This window comes from Ovis aries, chromosome 11 (genome assembly GCF_016772045.2).
Source record: "Ovis aries strain OAR_USU_Benz2616 breed Rambouillet chromosome 11, ARS-UI_Ramb_v3.0, whole genome shotgun sequence".
In the NCBI taxonomy this organism is placed as follows: Eukaryota; Metazoa; Chordata; class Mammalia; order Artiodactyla; family Bovidae; genus Ovis; species Ovis aries.
The window spans coordinates 55,965,634-55,983,130 of NC_056064.1; the positions used below are offsets into that span (position 1 = coordinate 55,965,634).

Below are 17,497 nucleotides of genomic sequence, written 5' to 3' on the forward strand. Positions count from 1 at the left end.
CAGAGCTGCAAAGGAACACACAGAGGCCAAGGTGGTTTGGAGAAACTAGTTGAATTTCGGGTAAGAATTTCCTTACAATTGTGTCTGGCTCAGGGCTGGGCAGGGGGTGGCCAAACCCTCCCCATGTTGCCTAGGTCTCTGGGGGGGTGGGGGGTGGGGCAGAAAAAAGTTGAAGGAAGGGTAAGGCCACTGCTACGTCCCGGATGCAACAACCTGGGAAATCATGTTAATCAAGAATTGAAAGTCCTTCTAAACTCTGTAGTACTGCACTTAAAAATCAAAAATAAGATGCCCAAGTCACAGCTCTGAGGATGGTGGCCCCAGTCCACTCCAGGATGTTGCTGTGGTCAGAATCCTTCCCTGGTAGATCCCAGACCTGGTCATCACTTGGGGTCAGGAGGGAAGGTGACCTCTCGCCCAGTCTTAGGATCTTTGCTCGATGGAGGTCCCAGTGACGTCCCAGGACAGTGGCAGGGGGACTGCAGGTGGGCTGAAGCACCCAGCGAGGAGGGGCACAGAGTCTGCTTTTTAACTGGGGCAGGACAGAAAAACAGTCACCTTGTCGGAGGTAAGGGAAGAGTATGGTTCTCTAGAAAGATCAGATTTGCCGAGAGAGGAGATGCTGGTGCTGATTTGTGTGCTGATCTGGGGGTAAGTGGGGGAGAGGGAGTTGGCTGGGTGTGGGACTGGGCTTTGCTGGTGCAGGGGGTGTGGCTCAGAGGTTGCTGAAGAGTTCGTTTTTCTTGCTCCAGTCCATCTGCGGGGCCCGTTTGCTGATGCGCTTCTGGTGGGCCCTCTCTTTGGCCACAGCCAGGGAGATGTTGAAGTCCAGGATGGGGTCAGAGGACGAGGAGGAGGTAGACGAGGGTGCTGTGGAGTCCTGTTTCTTGGGGCTGTCTTGGGAATTCAGCTGCAAAGAGGAGCAAGAGAGCGGGCCTCAGTGCCTCGGCGAAGTGCTCCCTTGAGGCCATGTGTGGGGAAGCCAGGTCACGAGAACAGAACGTGACTCAGCGTGTGACCTCCACGGCGGGCTGGTGTGCCAGGAGTGAGCGACGCCTGACTTGCTGTCACCCGGGGCCACCCCCCACCCACCCAGCCTTACCTCCTCGCTGGTGTCACTGGAGGCGGTTCTTGCCAGGGGTGGCACGGGGCTCTCGGAGGCCGTCTCGGCCAGGGCTTCAGGACTGTTCTCCTGGTACGGAGAGGAGGCATGTGGGTGGGCAGGCCTGAGCTACGAAGGGCATTCCCGGGGAAGACGGGGCCTCGGTCTGAGCCTTGCCATCCACCCCAGAGCCTGCCTGAGCCTGCCAGGGCCCCGCGGGGATTTACATTTTCACATTCTTCCAAGGATCAGAGGGCAGCCAGGTTCCACCATCCAGGGCAGTGGGACCATCCCTCATGGGACTAGCTGGGTGGCTCACACCGCCCCTGTCCTCCCAGGCAGCCTCTGGAGTTGACTCCTCCTTGGCACAGTGACCACAGAGGGGCCTCCTGGGGCGTGGGGGTGCCGGGAGACTGCTCGGTGTGGGGAACACCCGTGATGCCCCCTGAGTCTCCTACAGCCCACCTGACTTGTTTTCTTGGACTTGACCCCGGATTCTTGAAATCAACCCTCAAGCAGCCAAGAAGGGCTTCGAGGGAATAAGGTGGGGGAGAGTGAGAGACCCACAGGGAAAGTGACTGAAGGCTCAGGTGGTTCAGGGCCTTCTTGCTGCACAACCCCCCGACCCCGGCAGGAGACCCCAGGGAAAGGAAGCCTTAGAGCAGACCCCGAGGAGCCCTCTCACCCCATAGTCTGACCCTGAGGGCGCTGTCCCAGAGCCCAGGCCTTGGGCTGCAACTGGGCACTCCGCTTCTGCCTGGGTTCCTGTGGCCCCAGCTGGCACTGGGCTGCACCATCTCTCCCCCGGCCCCCACTGCCTCCTCTTCCCTTCGGCCTGGGTAGGAGGGGCTTTGTTCTCCCAACCCAGACTGGAAGTAGCAGGGCCTGGGCAGGCGGCGGGCAGACACTGCCGCTCTGTTCTTGGGGGGAAGAATGGCCTCCTGTGTGGTGGGGAGCTGGAGGCGGGGCCCATCACCCAGGATGGTGGCTGCGGAGGGCCTGGCCAGGCGGCCCCGTCCCCTCTGCCTCGGCCCCAAGCGGGGGCCCTTACACGGCCTGGGGCTCAGGAGACAGCTGCCAGGAGACACGAGGTTTCCACCTGAACCAGACCCTGTCCTCCTCCTAACCACGCCTCCTCCCCCACCTCCCGCAGCCCCAGGACTGAGCCCGAGAAGCATCAGGGCTCTGCCTTTACCTTCTCGATCTCCCCGTTGGTAATGGGCTCAGGCAAGGGACCTAGATGGGAAGAGGAGAGCGCAGGTGAGTCAGAAGCTGTGGACGGAGGGGGGCGCGGAAGGCGGGGGTCGTGGGTTTGGGTAGACCACTCGACCTTGTTCCCCAAGCTCAGTGTTTAAGTCTCTTGACTGCCCCCCACTATAGTACACCGGACATTCTGGCAACCCAGCAGCCTCAGACTAGCATTTAACAAAACAACTTGCCTTTACTACATCGCAAGGCTCTTTGATATTTCCTATTCAGATTGATTAAAAAGATGGGGGAGGGACGGCTGGGGAGCTGGAGATGGACATGTGCGCACTGCATATGTAAAGTGGAGAACTGACAGGAACTTCCTGCACAGCACAGGGCACTCTGCTCAGTGTTACGCGGCAGCCTGGACCGGAGGGGAGTTTGGGAGAGAATGGATACATGTATATGTATGGCTGAGCCCCTAAGCTGTTCACCTGAAACTGTTATAACATTGTTAATCGCCTACACTCCAATACAAAATAAAAAGTTGAAAAAAAAAAAAAAAGGAAGAAAGGTGCCTACTTAATTAATCCCAAGAACCACTGATGAGTAAGGAGCTGTTTGAAAAAAGCGCTGTTGTAGACAGGGTTGAAATTCCAGGCAGCTGCCTCCCAACCACCCGGGATGCTGGTTAGAAATACAGATCCCTGGGCTTTGACACCAAGGTGTTTATCTACGTGGGTCTGGGACAGGCCTAGGAATCAGTATTTTTCGAATGCTTCCTAGGTGATGGTTGTGTCAACAGAACTGGGACCACGCCCTGGTTATGATTATCACCTGCACCAGCTGCGAAAGAACCCCAACTCCTCCTGGCCAGTGTGGGGATGGAGGGGGCCCCAGGGCTCAGGGCAGAGTCCTGGGCGTGCCGTCCCCCAGCCAAGGGGGAACCTGGTGGCGACAGGTGGGGTCAGAGGGCAGGGACACGGCCTGGGGTCACCCTCCCAGGCCTTGCTCAGGGTAGACACCCCACCTGGCCGCAAAGGGGGCTATTCCCTCTCAGGTCAGCCTGGGTGGGTTTCTTCTGAACTCATAGCTTAAGGTCAGGGTACGTCTTTCTCCTTGCCCTGGACTGGGCAGGCACACCTCTCGTCCAGCCCTCCCACAGTGGCTGGGCAGGGGACACAGGGACCCTGACTCACCCTCCACTGCACCCGCTCACCTGTGAGCCGTGGGCTGCCCAGCTTTGGGCAGGAGGCAGTGGCTGGGGACGCGCAGACTTACATGCACTTGGGAGGGGGAACACCCTCTGATCAGAGGCTGCAGTCATGGAGGTTCCCAGGGCCCTTCCTCCCCAGCCAGGAAGAGAGAGGGTTGATGACTTGGGAGTCGGGGGAGAAGGGTGCTGGGGGAGTCAGGGGAAGGTAGAGGAGCAGCCAAGTGGAGTCCAGATTTCAGCTGTCTTCCCACACTGGGTCCTCCCTGGTGGCTCAGGGGTAGGAAATCTGCCTGCCAATGCAGGAGACCTGGGTTCCATCTCTGGGTCAGGAAGATCCCCTGGAGAAGGGCATGGTGACCCATGCCCTTGAACTCCACAGACAGACAAGCCTCGTGGGCTACAGACCACAGTCAGGTGGGACTGAGCGACTAGCACTTTCCCTTTCCCACACCACACTGCCAAGAGCAAGGCTGGGGGCTTCTCGGGGCCACAGCTTTCCCCCTAGTGAGGATGGGGATTATCAGACTTACCTGCTTTCCATGAACTTGGGAGACAAGGGCACAGTGGTACCCACCTCCCATGACTGGAGTCTGCTAGTGGCTTCCAGGATACCCCCAGGACCCACTGGGCCCCACCAAGCTGGCGATCTGAATTTGTGGCAAGACCTCTGTGTGGACCCCTGTGCTCCACATCTGACCCTCAAGGAAGCCCCACCCACTGCACAGTCCAAAGAGGTTCCACCTAGCGCCTCCCACCCCCTCGGGAGCTGTCTTCATCTTCCCAGGGAGAAGGTCCAGACCAGGGAGCAGAGCACGGCTCAGCTCCTCCTTGCCCTGGGCTGTGGCTGCCCCGTTTGGCTTGGGCCAGGGCGGGGGAGGTGCCAGGCTTGGCAGGGTGATGGAGTGGCAGGGAGGGCAGGGGCCCAGGGACCCACCGCTCTCTGGAGCCAGCAAGCCTGGGTTTCCAAGACAACCTGAGAGAAGGGAAGGGGAGGCACTGGGCCCCTGTCACTGGACTCTGATCTGACCAAGCCAAGGCTGGAAGCCGCCCCAGAGTTAACTGTTTCCTTGCATCGGCCCTGCCCTGAGCGCTTACCGCGAGGAGTAGAGTTGGGCAGGGCAGGGGAGGAGGGGGGTCCCCTCCCTCTGCGGAATCAGCAGCCCATTCCATCTCACCATCCCTTGTGCGGGTCCCCACCCCCGACCCCCCCAGCCATAAACCATCCTCAGAAACCCACTGCCCATGCCGGCTTCCTCTCCCTGACCCTCTCCCCCAACCCACACTGCCTACCTCCCCTCCCGTGGGACCCAATAAAGTCCAGAGCACATTCCTGACCCAGGGGGGCCTCAGGCTGCCAAGCCCAGCTCACCTTGCAGGTGCTCCTGCGACGGGATCACTTTGCATTTCTTGAAGAACTCGTCCGTCTCCCTGTCCACCACCAGCAGCTTGGCCTCGTCCCCGCCAGCCTTGATGGCAGACACCACCTCCCCGTGTGGCTTGCCCTCCACGCAGACCCCATTCACCTGTGGGTGGGGGCAGGGGTTATCCACACAGGTCTCAGTTCTGGGTGGGGGGCAGGTGACGGCTCAGCTGGTTGGCAATTGGGGAACACGCAGTGCCCACCCCAGCCCCCTATCCCCACCTGTAGAGCCCTGAACCAGGCCAAGTGGTCCTCCCACTTGACGGTTGGATGGGGAGGCAGGACACGTGGGAAAAGCCAAAGAAAATACCGGCCGAGACTGAACAAACACAGCTGTGACAGACGGTTTGGGAAGGGTCTGGGAGGCCTGGGTTGGGCCCCAGCTTTTCTAGGTACTTCCCTGCCTGGACCTTGGTTTGCTCGCATGTAAACTGAGACGTCTTGGGAGAGCTGATCTTCTAGCTCTAAGGCTCTAAGACTGAGATTCTGGGACCTGCCCCAGGCCCTGGGTTCGCGTTTCCTCTTCTGACTGGCAAAGCACAAGGGTGCAAGAGGGTGCCTGCCAGCCCCACTCAGGGCACGGATTTCATGGCCCCCAGCCCCGCCCTGTCCCTGTGCTGGTGTGGAGGTCTCGGAGAGCGGGAAACTGGCTGTGGCCCCAGGCAGCTCCCTGGACGGATGCGGGAACTGTGGGCCGCTGAGCGTGTCTGCCCGGCGAAGAAGAGCCCACAGGAGATGCCAACAGGAAAGAAATCAGTTCACCTGTCTGTCTGTCCATCCATCCGCTCACCCATCTTTCCTTCCTTTTTAAAAAATCTTTTTCTTGGCCGCACGTCGCAGCTCGTGAGATCTTAGTTCCCTGACCAAGGACCCAGGAGAGGAAGTGTGGCGTCCTAACCACTGGACCACCAGGGAATCCCCATCTTTCTTTCCTTCCCTCGTGCCCACTTACCCCATTCTCCCCTTCCCTCCCACCCTCTCTCTAGCATCTACGGGCTGTCCGGGCCTCAAGGGCTAATCAGGGAGCAGGTGATATGTTGGCTGCCGTGGAGGAGGCTGTCAGGAAGGAGGAGCCTGGGAAGGGGACAGGAAGCCTCACGTTACCTCCACGATGCGGTCTTGGGCCCGGAGCCCCGAGGCCTCGGCAGGCGAGTCTGGGTCCACAGCCCGGATGAACTGGCCTGGCTTGGACTTGTCGCTGTGCAGGTTGAAGCCGTAACCACTGGGGCCCTTCTTCATGGCGCAGAGCCGAGGCCGAAGCTCTCGCTGTGGGGAGAAAGGAGGGGCCGTGGTCCTTCCACACCGGCCCAGGGCGCCGCCCTCCCCGCTCTGTGCCTGAACCCATCCCCTCCGACCGAGAGAGGCTCCTCAGGTCCTCCAGCAGCCAGAGAGAATGCTGGCCGGGGACCCTGCCCTGCCGCAACCTGCCTGGGCGCCCCTGGGCACAGAGCTGCCCCTGAGTACGCGCCACCATTCCCTCTTTCGGCAAGTGAGGGGTGGGGGCAGACTAGCTCAGGACTCTGCCTTTCTGACATTCTAAGGTTAATCATGTTATTTTTTTGGCAACACCGAGAGGCATGTGGAATCTGAGTTACCCAACCAGGGATGGAACGTATGCCCCTGCATGGGACATGTCGAGTCAACCACTGGAGCGCTAGGGAAGTCCCTTTATCTTGGTGTTTTGATGGCTACCTCATCCCTCCTAGCTAATGGCTTGGTCAGCTTCCCTCCTGGTAGCATCCCCGCCAGCCTGAGTACCTGGGACAGTGACCAGGGACCCCCAGCCCTTTTGTACCATCCTCTCTGCAAGGGGGAAGCAAGGGCAGGTGGTTACTCAGAGCTGGCATACATATTTACAGTAAAGCCTTCCCTCGCCTACATGGACTCCTGGCTTGTCCCCACCAAGCCAAACGCCCCACCTAAAGGGAGCTGGGAGCCAGATGACCACGGGGCTGAGGGAGGCACAGCCAGGGGTCCCGGACGTCCCACCAGCAGAAGCAAGGCCGAGGACAAAGGTAGTGACAGAACCCCAAAGAGCCTGCTGGGTCCCAGGGAGCCTGAACGGGGAGGGGGCGGCGGAAAGCAGGGCTGGACTGCGGGGAGCCCCGTGCGGCTGCGACCTGGAGAGGGCCTGCCAAGAGCCCACAGACAGGCTGTGTGCAAACACTCAGACCCTCAGCTCCCACCATCCTCAGCCCAGCTTCAGCAGCTGTGGCCCGAGGGCACGTTTACATGATGGAGGGAGCTGAGGTGGCCTGAGCTTGGAGCCCATGGACAGACATGGGTTCCCTCTCCCCTGGCCCCCAAGCCTGCCAGTTTGGGATTATCACCCGGATGCCAGGCAAAGAGCAAAAGCCGAAGTCAGGGCCCTGGCCCAGCTTCCAGCTTCCCGGCTCAGTGACCTGGGGCAAGTCATTTCCTTCTTAGAGCTTTTGGTTCCTTGTTTATAGACCGTTCTTAGTGCCACCTGCCTCCCAGGGTTGCTAGGAGGTCCAGTTAACATACGTGGGAGCCCCTGAGCACCCCACACCCCTGTGCATGTGGGGACGCCCCCGTTGTTGCTAATACCGATGGACACAGTCACAGGAAGCGGAGAGGTGAGACTCCGAGGGTGGGGTGCTGGTCGTTCTGAAACCTCGCTGCCCAGCTGGGAGAGGAGGCAAGGGAGGGGTGGGGTGGGGAGGACCCACAGGCCTCCTGCCCCAACCTGCCAGGCCCAGGAGGCAGCTGCCACCTGCGGTGGACTCAGTCCCCACCCCTCGGCTCTGCGGAGGATGGGGGAGTAGGGGGTGGGGAGGGTGACTCTGCTTTCCTTCAGAGGCCTGGGCGGGCCTTTCAGCTTCAGGATGTTGACAGGGGGTGTGGAGAGGCCCAGACCGGAAGGAGGGCAAGGTGACAGTTAGGCTTGGCTTTACCAGTCTGGGCATCCCAGACGGGCAGAGGCACTTACGTGAGCATGAAAAAGGGGAGGGGGGCCCACGCCCCAGGGACTCCCCACGGCAGCCCCCTGCTGGTTGCCACCCCCCATCCAGTTCCGGGAGTAAGTGAGGCTCTTCTCCCCTCAAGCTAAGCCCTCCCCCAGGCCCAGGGGGAGCAGGAACAGGTCCGACCAGTTGCTGCCATGGGGAGGCTCGGCTTTCTGCAGGCAGCGCTCCGCTGTCACCCTGAGGTGAAAGCGGGAGGGTGAATCACGGGAAGCCAGAGGGTGGCTCGCTGTCTCCTGCCCCTCCCGCCGCCCCTGACTCCAAAGAGCCTCCCTCCCGTGGGTTAGGACCCTAACCCTAACCCCCATCCTGGAGATGGTGAAAGTGAGACCCCAGACGTGAAGCCCATGGCCTGAGCGCCATGGTGGAGGAGCCAGGACTCCACCCAGGACTCTGACTTGGAAACCCATGGGCCCTGCCACGGCAGGACCCAAAGCCTAGACTGGGAGGAGGCCCACTTGGGCAAGAGCTGCAAACTCGGGCTGCAGCCTCTGCTGGGAGGGGCGGGGAGATGATGAAACCACAGGCTTCCTTCCGGGGAGGGCAGCTCGGTTGGGAGCAGGCAGGCCTGGTGGCTTCCCTTACTGATCCAGAGCACCTGGCACCCTGGGGACCCTTGCCTGGGGACCGGTCCTTTGCACCTCACGGTCCTCTGCCAGGCCATGAGGATCTCAGGAAGTGGTAGATCCCCCTCCAGGGGCCCAGGAAACCCCAGGCATTTTCCGAGGCGCTCAGGCTAGTATAGAACCCCACCCAGCTCCTACCTTCCCGAGCCTCCGGAGACTGGGCAGGAGGCTCCCCTTCCTTCCCATGTCTCTCTCCACCCCTCCTCCAGCTGCCTCCAGAACTGTCACTGCCAGCTGCTGAGTCAGTCATCAAAGGAGCCTGGCGGAGGCTGGTGCTGTCTGGAGCCCTGGGGCAGCTCCCTGAGGTCTCACACTGGGAAGATGCGGAGAGCTCAGGCACTGGCCAGAGCTTGGCCACCGCTGCTCTGGGCCTGGGCCCCTGGAGCTGGGGCAAGGGGATACCTGGGCCCGGTATGGGGCCCCCCAGGAGCTCACAAGTGGCCTTGAGCTGTGGTTGCAGCTCCAGAGGGGTCCGCGCTGGAGGTGGGGTGACTTCGAGGGGAATATGGCCACAGAGTGTTCAGAGACTCAGGTGGGTCTCAAGTGACCATGCAGCTTGGGAGTAAAAAATCAGGATGTGCTCAGCGAGGAGACTGGCAGAGAAGTGAGAAGAGAGAGGCAGCGGTGGCTGAGGGGCTGTGCAAATGGGTTGGGGTGGCTGCGGGTGGACAAATCTCTCACTCCCGGGACAATAACAGAAGCAATTTTTGGAAAAGACCCCTCCAGGAGCGCTGCCTCCAGATTCTTCTCCTGCGGACTTCTCCCACCCTCCTGGTCTCAGGAGGTCCCAAACCCTGCACAGGCCTGGCGGCTGCTCTTGCACCACCTCCCCCCAACCCCCAGGGAGCCCAGCCCCATCCCCGAGTGGCCGCCCAGTCACCTCCACCCACGCGGCCCAGGGAGCAGGCGTTGGGCACGGAATTCAATAGGCACCATCAGCAGCCACCTGGGAGGCTGGGGAAAGTCGATACCTAATCCCAGTGACCGTCTCTGGGGAGAGAGCAGGCTGGGCTGCTCCCTGCTCCTCCCCAGGGAGGGGAGGCTGGGGGGCCAACGCCCCACTGGGCCAGCCCCTCCCTGGCCGACGCCATGGTGATGAGCCCTACAGAAAATATCCCCCAGGCTTGCTGGCTCTGGGTCTCAAAAGGTGGGGCTGGAGGAGCAGGAAGACCACTGGGGAGGCAACCACTGGCCAGGGGAATGGACAGAGGTGACTGGTCACCACTGCCCCTCCCCCAGCCCAGCCAGCCAGGGCTTTATGCAAATAAGATAAGAATGGTACCTCCTGCCCCCAGCTAGGGAATTGGCCTCAGCAAGGGGGGATGGGTGGGGGTGGTGGTGGAGACAGGGAGACCTGGTCCTTCTGGTGGGGGAGGGGTGGGGATACTGGGGGGAAGGGGCCAGGGCTGCTCTGGAGACCGGCCTGCGCCTGGCGCCAGCTCTTCAAGGAAACCAGGGTGGAGGAGGCGGCTCTGCCTGGGGGGGCACGTGTGACCCGGCAGCGTGGGGGCACTGTCTTTTAGGGCAGGCTGCGGAGTGACCGGGAGCTCAGACCGCAAGCCAGGGCCCAGGGCTCTGGGCTGAAAGCATCCTCTCCTCACCCAAAGGGAGGGATGACCAAGGGCTTGGCTGCCACTGACCCATGACCTCTGACCCCGATGTGCCTTCATGTATTTCACCCTAGAAGACCCCTACCCAAGGTCTGCACACACTGAGGAATGCCGGACAGCCACACTTTGTGGAAAAAGAAGGGACTCTGGCCCTTGATCCCGCTGCTTCTCAGCAGGAAGGCCTCTCTATGGAGCCTCACAGGGTGGGATCCAGGTGATAACAGGGGGACTAGCGCTCTGACACTGCCCCCCAAGGGCCCTGAGCCAGGTGCCCCCCCCCCCCCCCCCGCTCTTCTCTCCTGGTGCTGGCCGGAGACACGCCGATGGAGCGTTTGGCTCAGGTCTCCCCAGGGCTGGGCAAGCCTGGGATGGAGCAGCCTGGTACCTGGGCTGCTGCCTGGCTGGACACCATCCAGGCTGGCCGCCCCATGCCTGCCTGCCCGTCACCCTTCTCATCCCTCCCCCTCCTCCCAGAAGTCGCTGGATTTAACTCCCGTGGGCGGTCCCAAGAGGCTCTGTAAGGACCTTCTTGGAGCTTGTGAAACTGGGACTCTACTGAAATAACAAAGAGCAGCTGGCCTTTAATGAGCACTTGCTATGGGCCAAGCACCACACTGGGGCTTTTAAGTGTATTTTCTCCCTAAAACTCAACTATAACTCTTCGAGGAAGGTATTACCACCCTCACTTCACAGTGGAGGAAAGCCGGGTTCAAATAGACAGCATAAATTGCTCAAGTACACGCAGCTGATGGGAGAACAGGGTAGACTAGACTTTGAGCTCAGATCTAGAGTGGCAAGGTAAAGAATCTGCCTGCCAAGCAGGAGACAAGGCTTCAATCCCTGGAGAAGGGAATGGCAACCCACTCCAGTATTCTTGCCTGGAGAATCCCATGGACAGAGGAGCCTGGCGAGCTACAGTCCAAGGGGCTGCAAAGAGCTGCACATGACTTAGCAACTAAAGAACAACAACTAGAGCAGCTTGTCTCACAGAAACAGAATGCCACTCATGTCGGTAACTGAGAAGGTTCTAGCAGCGATATTAAAGAGTAAAACAGAAACACGAGTAATCAATTTTAACCTTATTTAACACAACATATCCAAAATATCATCATTCCAACAGGTAATCTAGTGAAAAGTTAGCAAGGGGATATTTTACCCTTAGGGCACATCTCAATTTCGACTAGCACACTTTAAGTGCTCGGAGTCACGTGTGGCCAGTGGCTGCCGAAAAGGCCCATTCTACAGAGCCCAGAGGCCTCACTCTCAACTATTCCTACATCCCCACGGCCTTTGCTGTTTCATTTGGGCATCACGGCCTTCTAACAAGCAGAGAGAGAGGCTGGAGCCTTTGTCCCTGGGAAGTCAGAGCCCTGGCCTCAGTCCCACAGCCGTGAGTGATCCTAGAACCCAGATCTAACCCAACAGTCAAGGCAGGCCTCTGTGGGTGGGAGCGGGATGGGGGTGGGGGTCCTTTGTGCTACAGGGGAGCCCCAGAGCCAGCAAGGGCAGCTCTCAGGCCCTGGAGATGAGGGTACGGACTGGGTCATTCTCGGCCAGGCCCATCACACAAGAAGGATGGGCCCTGGAGCCTGCCCCTTCTGGGCCAACGCCTTCCATCAGGGCTGACACCTTTCCTGACCGTGTCCCCTGGAGACAGAAGCACCTGGGAACCCTGAACCCTTGCAGGGAGCTGGTTCCAGCAGCCTGAACTTGGGCCTATGCGATGGCCTTGGTGTGGCTCAGAATGTGATGGGCAGAGTCAGAGTGAGCGGGGTTCTCAGACACCGCTCTGCTGCAAGGTTAGGGCTCACTAGCTCAGAAGCCAGGGGCCACCCCCTGAACCGATGGAGCCTCAGCCTCCACATGCAGACAATAGGGCTAATCTGTCTCACAGGGTGGTCGTGCGGATTCACTGAGATAAGTAAGGCGTGCTTAGTACAGAGCACGTTGCCAGACACAGATAATAGCTACCATGTATTATTTATCAAGTTACAAAATGGAGAAAATAATACCTAATTTGCCAGGTTGTGGTGGTGGTGGGGGGAAGAACAATGGAATTTGTATCATTATCTTTAGGGCACAGGGCCGGGCGATTAGCAGACTCAGGAGTAATGTGGGTTTCTTTCTCTGCCTTGAGCTCCCATTACTAGAGCTCTGCTTTCTCTAAGAGGCTTGCAGCATCCACATAACCTTGGTGAGGCCCCTTCTTTTCTAATTCCTAACCCCTCCACATTCTTGGGGGCCAGTGGATGGGAAGCCTAGGGAGGCAGAGAAGAGCCCCCATGGAGACATGACAGGGTTCCTTGAGAAGGAAGCCCCTTTCCTCTCTCCAGGAGAATGTCTCCAGGATTGAATAGGAACCAGAAGATAAGGGGTGGGGGTGGGGGTGGAGGGTGATCCCTGGGGAGTGAGAAATCCCAAGTATGTGGCTTAAAAGGAGGAAAGGACACAGAAACCATCCCACCCTGTCCCTTTCAAATCCAAACACCCCGCAGCTCAAATCCCCCTCTGCTCTGGCCTGCTCCAACTCGGTCCGGTCCGTGGGAGATGAAACCTGGGAAAGAGGTTGGAGGCTGCCAGCGAATCGTGCCTACCCCGCACTGTGCCACCTGGGGTGCCTATCCGGTCTCTGCCTCTGGGATCAGCGTCAGGTGTGGCGGGAACCCACCCCCCAGCTGGGCACTTACACTCCCGTTCCTCCCCATCATCTCATCAAATCTCCCCGACAACTCTGCAGGCTGGGAGCCTCTCTCCCCGTTTCAGAGGAAGAAGCTGAGGCTTGCAGGGAATGATGAACCATCAGGGCCCCAGAGCCAGTGGGCAGCAGGGCTGGCATTCCCAGACTTCTGGTTTTAAAATGGAAGCTGCTAGTAGGCAAGAAAAAGCCAATAAGCTCTATCTGGAATTCCGATCTCTGGGTGTGCTCTCTAGGCACAAGCAGGCCCAGGTGGGCTGGGCTGAGATGACCTAGGACAAAGGTCCCCCAAGGCTGTTCAGCACTCACTCATTCATGCAAAAATTATTTATTGAGTCCCTCCCTGCCCTGAGCCTGGACAGTGCTGGGGTGATAAACATAAATAAGCTCCAGCTGTTGCCCTTGGGACTCTGAACGAGGAGGGGGAGGAGAGGTGAACAGATGATTCAGATACTGGGCATTCGAGGGTGAGAAAAGGTGGAAGGACAAGGAGCAGGCAGAGGTGAGGCAAGACAGCTTGTGTTGCCTGTGCGGTAGAAGAAAGGCCACCTGGAAGCTGAGTGGTCTTGGGGAGCCTGCCCGGCACAGAAGGGGACCGAGGGTTCCCAAGGGCTTGCTGTCACCCCCAGATTAAACAAGAGGAAATGGAAGCTCAGAGAAACTTGGCCAGAGGTGGCGCGGCGAGTGCAAATATCAGGTGCGGAGACTCAAAGTGCATGGCACGCTGGGAGGGAATCCGGCCTTGGTGTGGCTCGGTGGGCTGGGGGTGTCCGAGAGGGGCAGTGCGGGAGCGAGGCGACCAGATTGTGAAGAGCTGATTATTCAACAGTAGTGATCCCAGACTGAGCATCTAGGGATGCCAGGCTTGGCCACAGCTGCCCGTGCCCAACGGGAGGGGCAGATCCAGGCCTGGCTGCCCCCTTGGGTGAGCGTGTAATCATCACTGTGACATGTTTATTAACCCACAGCCTGGCCACCAACGTTCACTGAGTGCTTACTTAGTGGAGGCTCTGAGCTACTGGCTTAACAGACATCCTCATGTAACCCGCCAACCCCACGAGGCCGCTGCTGTCACTCCTGAATTAAACGAGAGGAAATGGAAGCTCAGAGAAACTTGGCTCGAGATGGCTCAGCGAGTACAGCTGAGCAGGGGTGCTGTGGCTCTCTCTCCCCGGGGTGGACGTGAGCTGGGCTGGAAGCACCCTACACCTTTCTCCAAGACCAGTGCTAACCTCTTTGCCTTCTGTCCTGAACTGTTGTTGACCCAGGCTGCTCCTCCCAATGAGATATCACCTGCCACTCTCTCTGCTTGACAACTCCCCACCAAAACCTTTTCCACTTCCGAGAACTAAGGAAGATGTCATGACAGCCCCCATAAGTTAATTCAGATTCAAAGTAATCAATAACATGCAAAAGCTGTATGCATCCCTTATACAGACCCCGCCCCCGCCCCCGTCTTCTTGGGGAACAATGAACTCTTGTGGCTATTAACTTATGTTTTTTTGAAAGACAGGGTGAGTCACCTGCATGCCCACCATACCAAACTTTACAGGAATTTCCTACCAGAGGGGCTTAACACTGCTGAGCGGCTACACAGAGGCTAAGGGAGATCCCGGGTCGTGGCTGGGATTCAAATGCCTGGGCGCACAAGGAGCTCAGTCCAGCTCCCACTAGGGGCTCAAGCGTATTATTATTTGTAAAATCCTAGAGAAGGCAGGTGTCCCTGGAATCCAGCGCTCTCATTTTATCGATGGCAGAACCAATGCTCAGAGAAATTCTGACTCTCTTGTTGACCCCAAATCCCAAGAGGCCTGGTGATGTCCCAGGGAATGGCTGGAGGAACTGGCTGGATAAAGCATACACATGGATGCAGGGGTCACACCCCGACCTGGGGGAAACCCCATTCTGTGGTCGCCCAGAGAGCAGGAGCCAACCTCTGCTGCTTTTCAGATGGCCTGGCGGGGGAGCGCACGTGGAAGGTCAAGCCTCCATCCTGGCCTCTGCGTCCCCCACCCCTAGCAGCAAAACCGAAAGGGCAGTGGGAGGAGCCAGCCGAACAGGACTGCAACTTGGCGGGGGAGGGGGGAGTTACTTGTGCAAGTGCCAAAGTCCATTAAAAAAAAAAAAGGAATGCTAAGTTGGTGCCCTCGGCACAAAGTTCAAACTGGATTTGTCTGGGACCAGAGATCATGAGTTCCTACTCCCTGGGGTCAACCCCCTGCCGGGGTGCTCTGACCCCACCCCCACCCTTGCCAAGGCCAGCTTGGCGGCGGCAGGAAGTGGTCACCCAGTGGCCTTGGCATTCCCAGCTCCTGGTGACCTCACTTCTACCAAACCAGTTGGTCCTCTCGGGCTCCACCTTCAAACTGAAAGGCTGAACTGTGCCTTTTCTGTGTCACGGGAGGCTCCTACCGGTACCACGGACACCCCTGCCAACAGGTGGAGAGCTGGTGAAGCCGAAGAGGCCCAGGGGAGGCCCCGACTCTCCTCCCTCCAGTCTCACCTTAAGGCCGCCCCCACTCTCTGGGCAAGGAAGGCTCAGTACAAGTCCTGTTTCTCCTTGCCCCTCCTGCAGCTGATCCAGGCTGGGGTTATAAACACCCAGCGTGGGCAGAAAGCAACCAGCCTGCTTGCTGTCCAGGGCCTGGAGTGAGACAGCCGGTGCCAGGCAAGACCACCTGCCCGTGGTGACCTCCTGGCTGCTGTCCCGCCCCCCACCCCCACAGCCAGCCACTTCTCCAAGGTCTTCCCTCCTGCTCCCAGATAGGAGCTAGCTTACTCCTCACATTCCTGAGAATCATAAATCCTCCTGGGGGCAGAGCTGCCACCACCCCCGGACCAGACGCCCCTGCACCTCCTCCCTCAGCCCCGCCCCCACACATCTCCTGCAGATGGTGGAGCTTCTTTCTTAGAAGTCACGCTGGACTTCAGGAGGATGAAGTCCACCGGGCTGAAGTTAATGATACACAGGCTAGCGGGCTGCGGGGAAGGGGCGAAAGGGCCCCCTCCCCTCCCCTTCTCCTCCCACCGCTGCAGCTCCACAAAGAAAGAGGGTGGTTGGTTATTCCTCCGGCTTTTCGAAGTCGGGCCGCTTCATTTACCACCCCCAGGGGCCCGTGGAGGGAGCTGGCCACTCGGAGGAGGGGTGGAATTGGGGGTCCCAAAGGATCGGAGCAGACAGCCACCAACAGAGTGGAGGAAAGGGAGACTGGGCTTCCTTGAGCCGCCCTCCTTCACCTTCACTCCCTAAGGCGCTCAGGGTCCCAGCCCAGCCTGGGGATGGGACGTAGGGGTCGTGGGACGCAGCCTCAAGACTGTAACTGCCAGCTGGCCCAGTCGGCGGGCGGAAGCAGTCTCGCCTCCGAAGATCGAGTTTCAGAAAGACAAGGCGGGGAGCAGGGCTGGGCATCCCGGGCGCCTGGGTCTCCCCACTACTCTCATTCCCCCCCGGTTCCATCCAGCCTCCCCGCGAGGCCCGGGCCCGCACTTACCCGCTCCTGATGGCTCTGCTCGGCCTCGCGAGGCTCCGGCGCGGCGGCCGGCGGCTCATCTTCGCCGCCAGCCCCTCGCTCCTCGGCGGCTGCGGCCGGCGGTTCGGCCTGCCCGGGCCCTTCCTGGGCACGCAGCATCTCCTCCCGGACCTGGACGCCCAACTTCTGCAGCCGCTCGTCGGTCTCCGGGTCTACCACCAGCAGGCGCACGGAGTTGAGGGCGGCACGGATGCGGTTCACCACCTGCTGGTGGGTCTCCTTCTCTACGTTCTCGCCGTTCACCTCCACTAGCCGGTCTCCGGCCAGCAGTCCTGACTTCTCGGCCGGCGAGCCGGGCTCCACCAGCCGTATATACTGGCCTACCTTGCCCTTTTCCCCGTGCAGGTGGAAGCCGTAGCCGTTCGGACCCTTCTCCAGGCAGCAGAGCCGGGGCAGGGGCGCCCCGGCCGCCGCGTCCGCGCTCATCTCGCCTGGCAACGGCTCAGCGGCGCTCAGCGGTGTTCGGTCGGGGTCCGGAGACGGGCCGGTCCAGCTCCGCGTCCCACCCTGCGGGCCGGGAAGCGAGGGCGAGAGCGGCAGGGCAGCCCGGCGACGCCGGACGGGCCAAGAAGCGAGCAGGTGTGCCGGGAGCCGCGGCGGCGAACAGCGAGGAGCCGAAGCCGGGACTCAAACACCGATCCCCGCCCCGCGCGGCGACTGAGCGTTCCAGAAACCGCCCGAGCCGCATACCCCGGGGGCGGGGCCGCGCGGAGGGTGTGGACCGCCGCGGGCCAATCAGAGGCCTCTCACGGAGGCGCTCAGGCAGGGTGAAGGACCCTGACCAATGGGAGCACCAGGGGGCGGGGCTCCGGGCTCCGCTCGGCGCCCCGCGGCGGGAGAAGAAAGAGCGCTCAGGAAGTGGAAGTGTTTGTTACTGAGTGTCCGGAGTGCAGGCCCGGGGAGGGGCGCTGGGTGCGGGGCGGGTTCCTGGTACCGGGCTGGGTGGCTCGCAAGATCGGTTCTGATTCCACCCCCCTTACTCCGTCCGCCACCACCACCACCACCTGCATCAGGGATTGAGCGCGCCAACCCTCGGGTAAAGGACCTTGAGGCTTTAACAGCCTTCAGCCAAACTGTGCATCTCCAGTTGGGGGGTGAGGGTGGGGGCGACTGTTGCTAGGAAAAG

The 17,497-nt window shown here is 60.1% G+C and overlaps 1 protein-coding gene across 1 annotated transcript; it reads right to left on the reverse strand.

The window, feature by feature from the left end:
• Window positions 1–32: 32 nt before the first annotated feature.
• NHERF1 (NHERF family PDZ scaffold protein 1) lies at window positions 33–17,030 on the reverse strand. Its single transcript, XM_004013137.4, has 6 exons — window positions 16,333–17,030; window positions 6,031–6,192; window positions 4,876–5,029; window positions 2,298–2,338; window positions 1,103–1,192; window positions 33–910 (listed from the first exon to the last, which is right to left on the reverse strand). Exons 1-6 carry the CDS (start codon window positions 16,795–16,797, stop codon window positions 716–718), a joined length of 1,107 nt encoding a protein of 368 aa, XP_004013186.2. The 5' UTR covers window positions 16,798–17,030; the 3' UTR covers window positions 33–715.
• Between the last annotated feature and the right edge of the window lie 467 nt (window positions 17,031–17,497).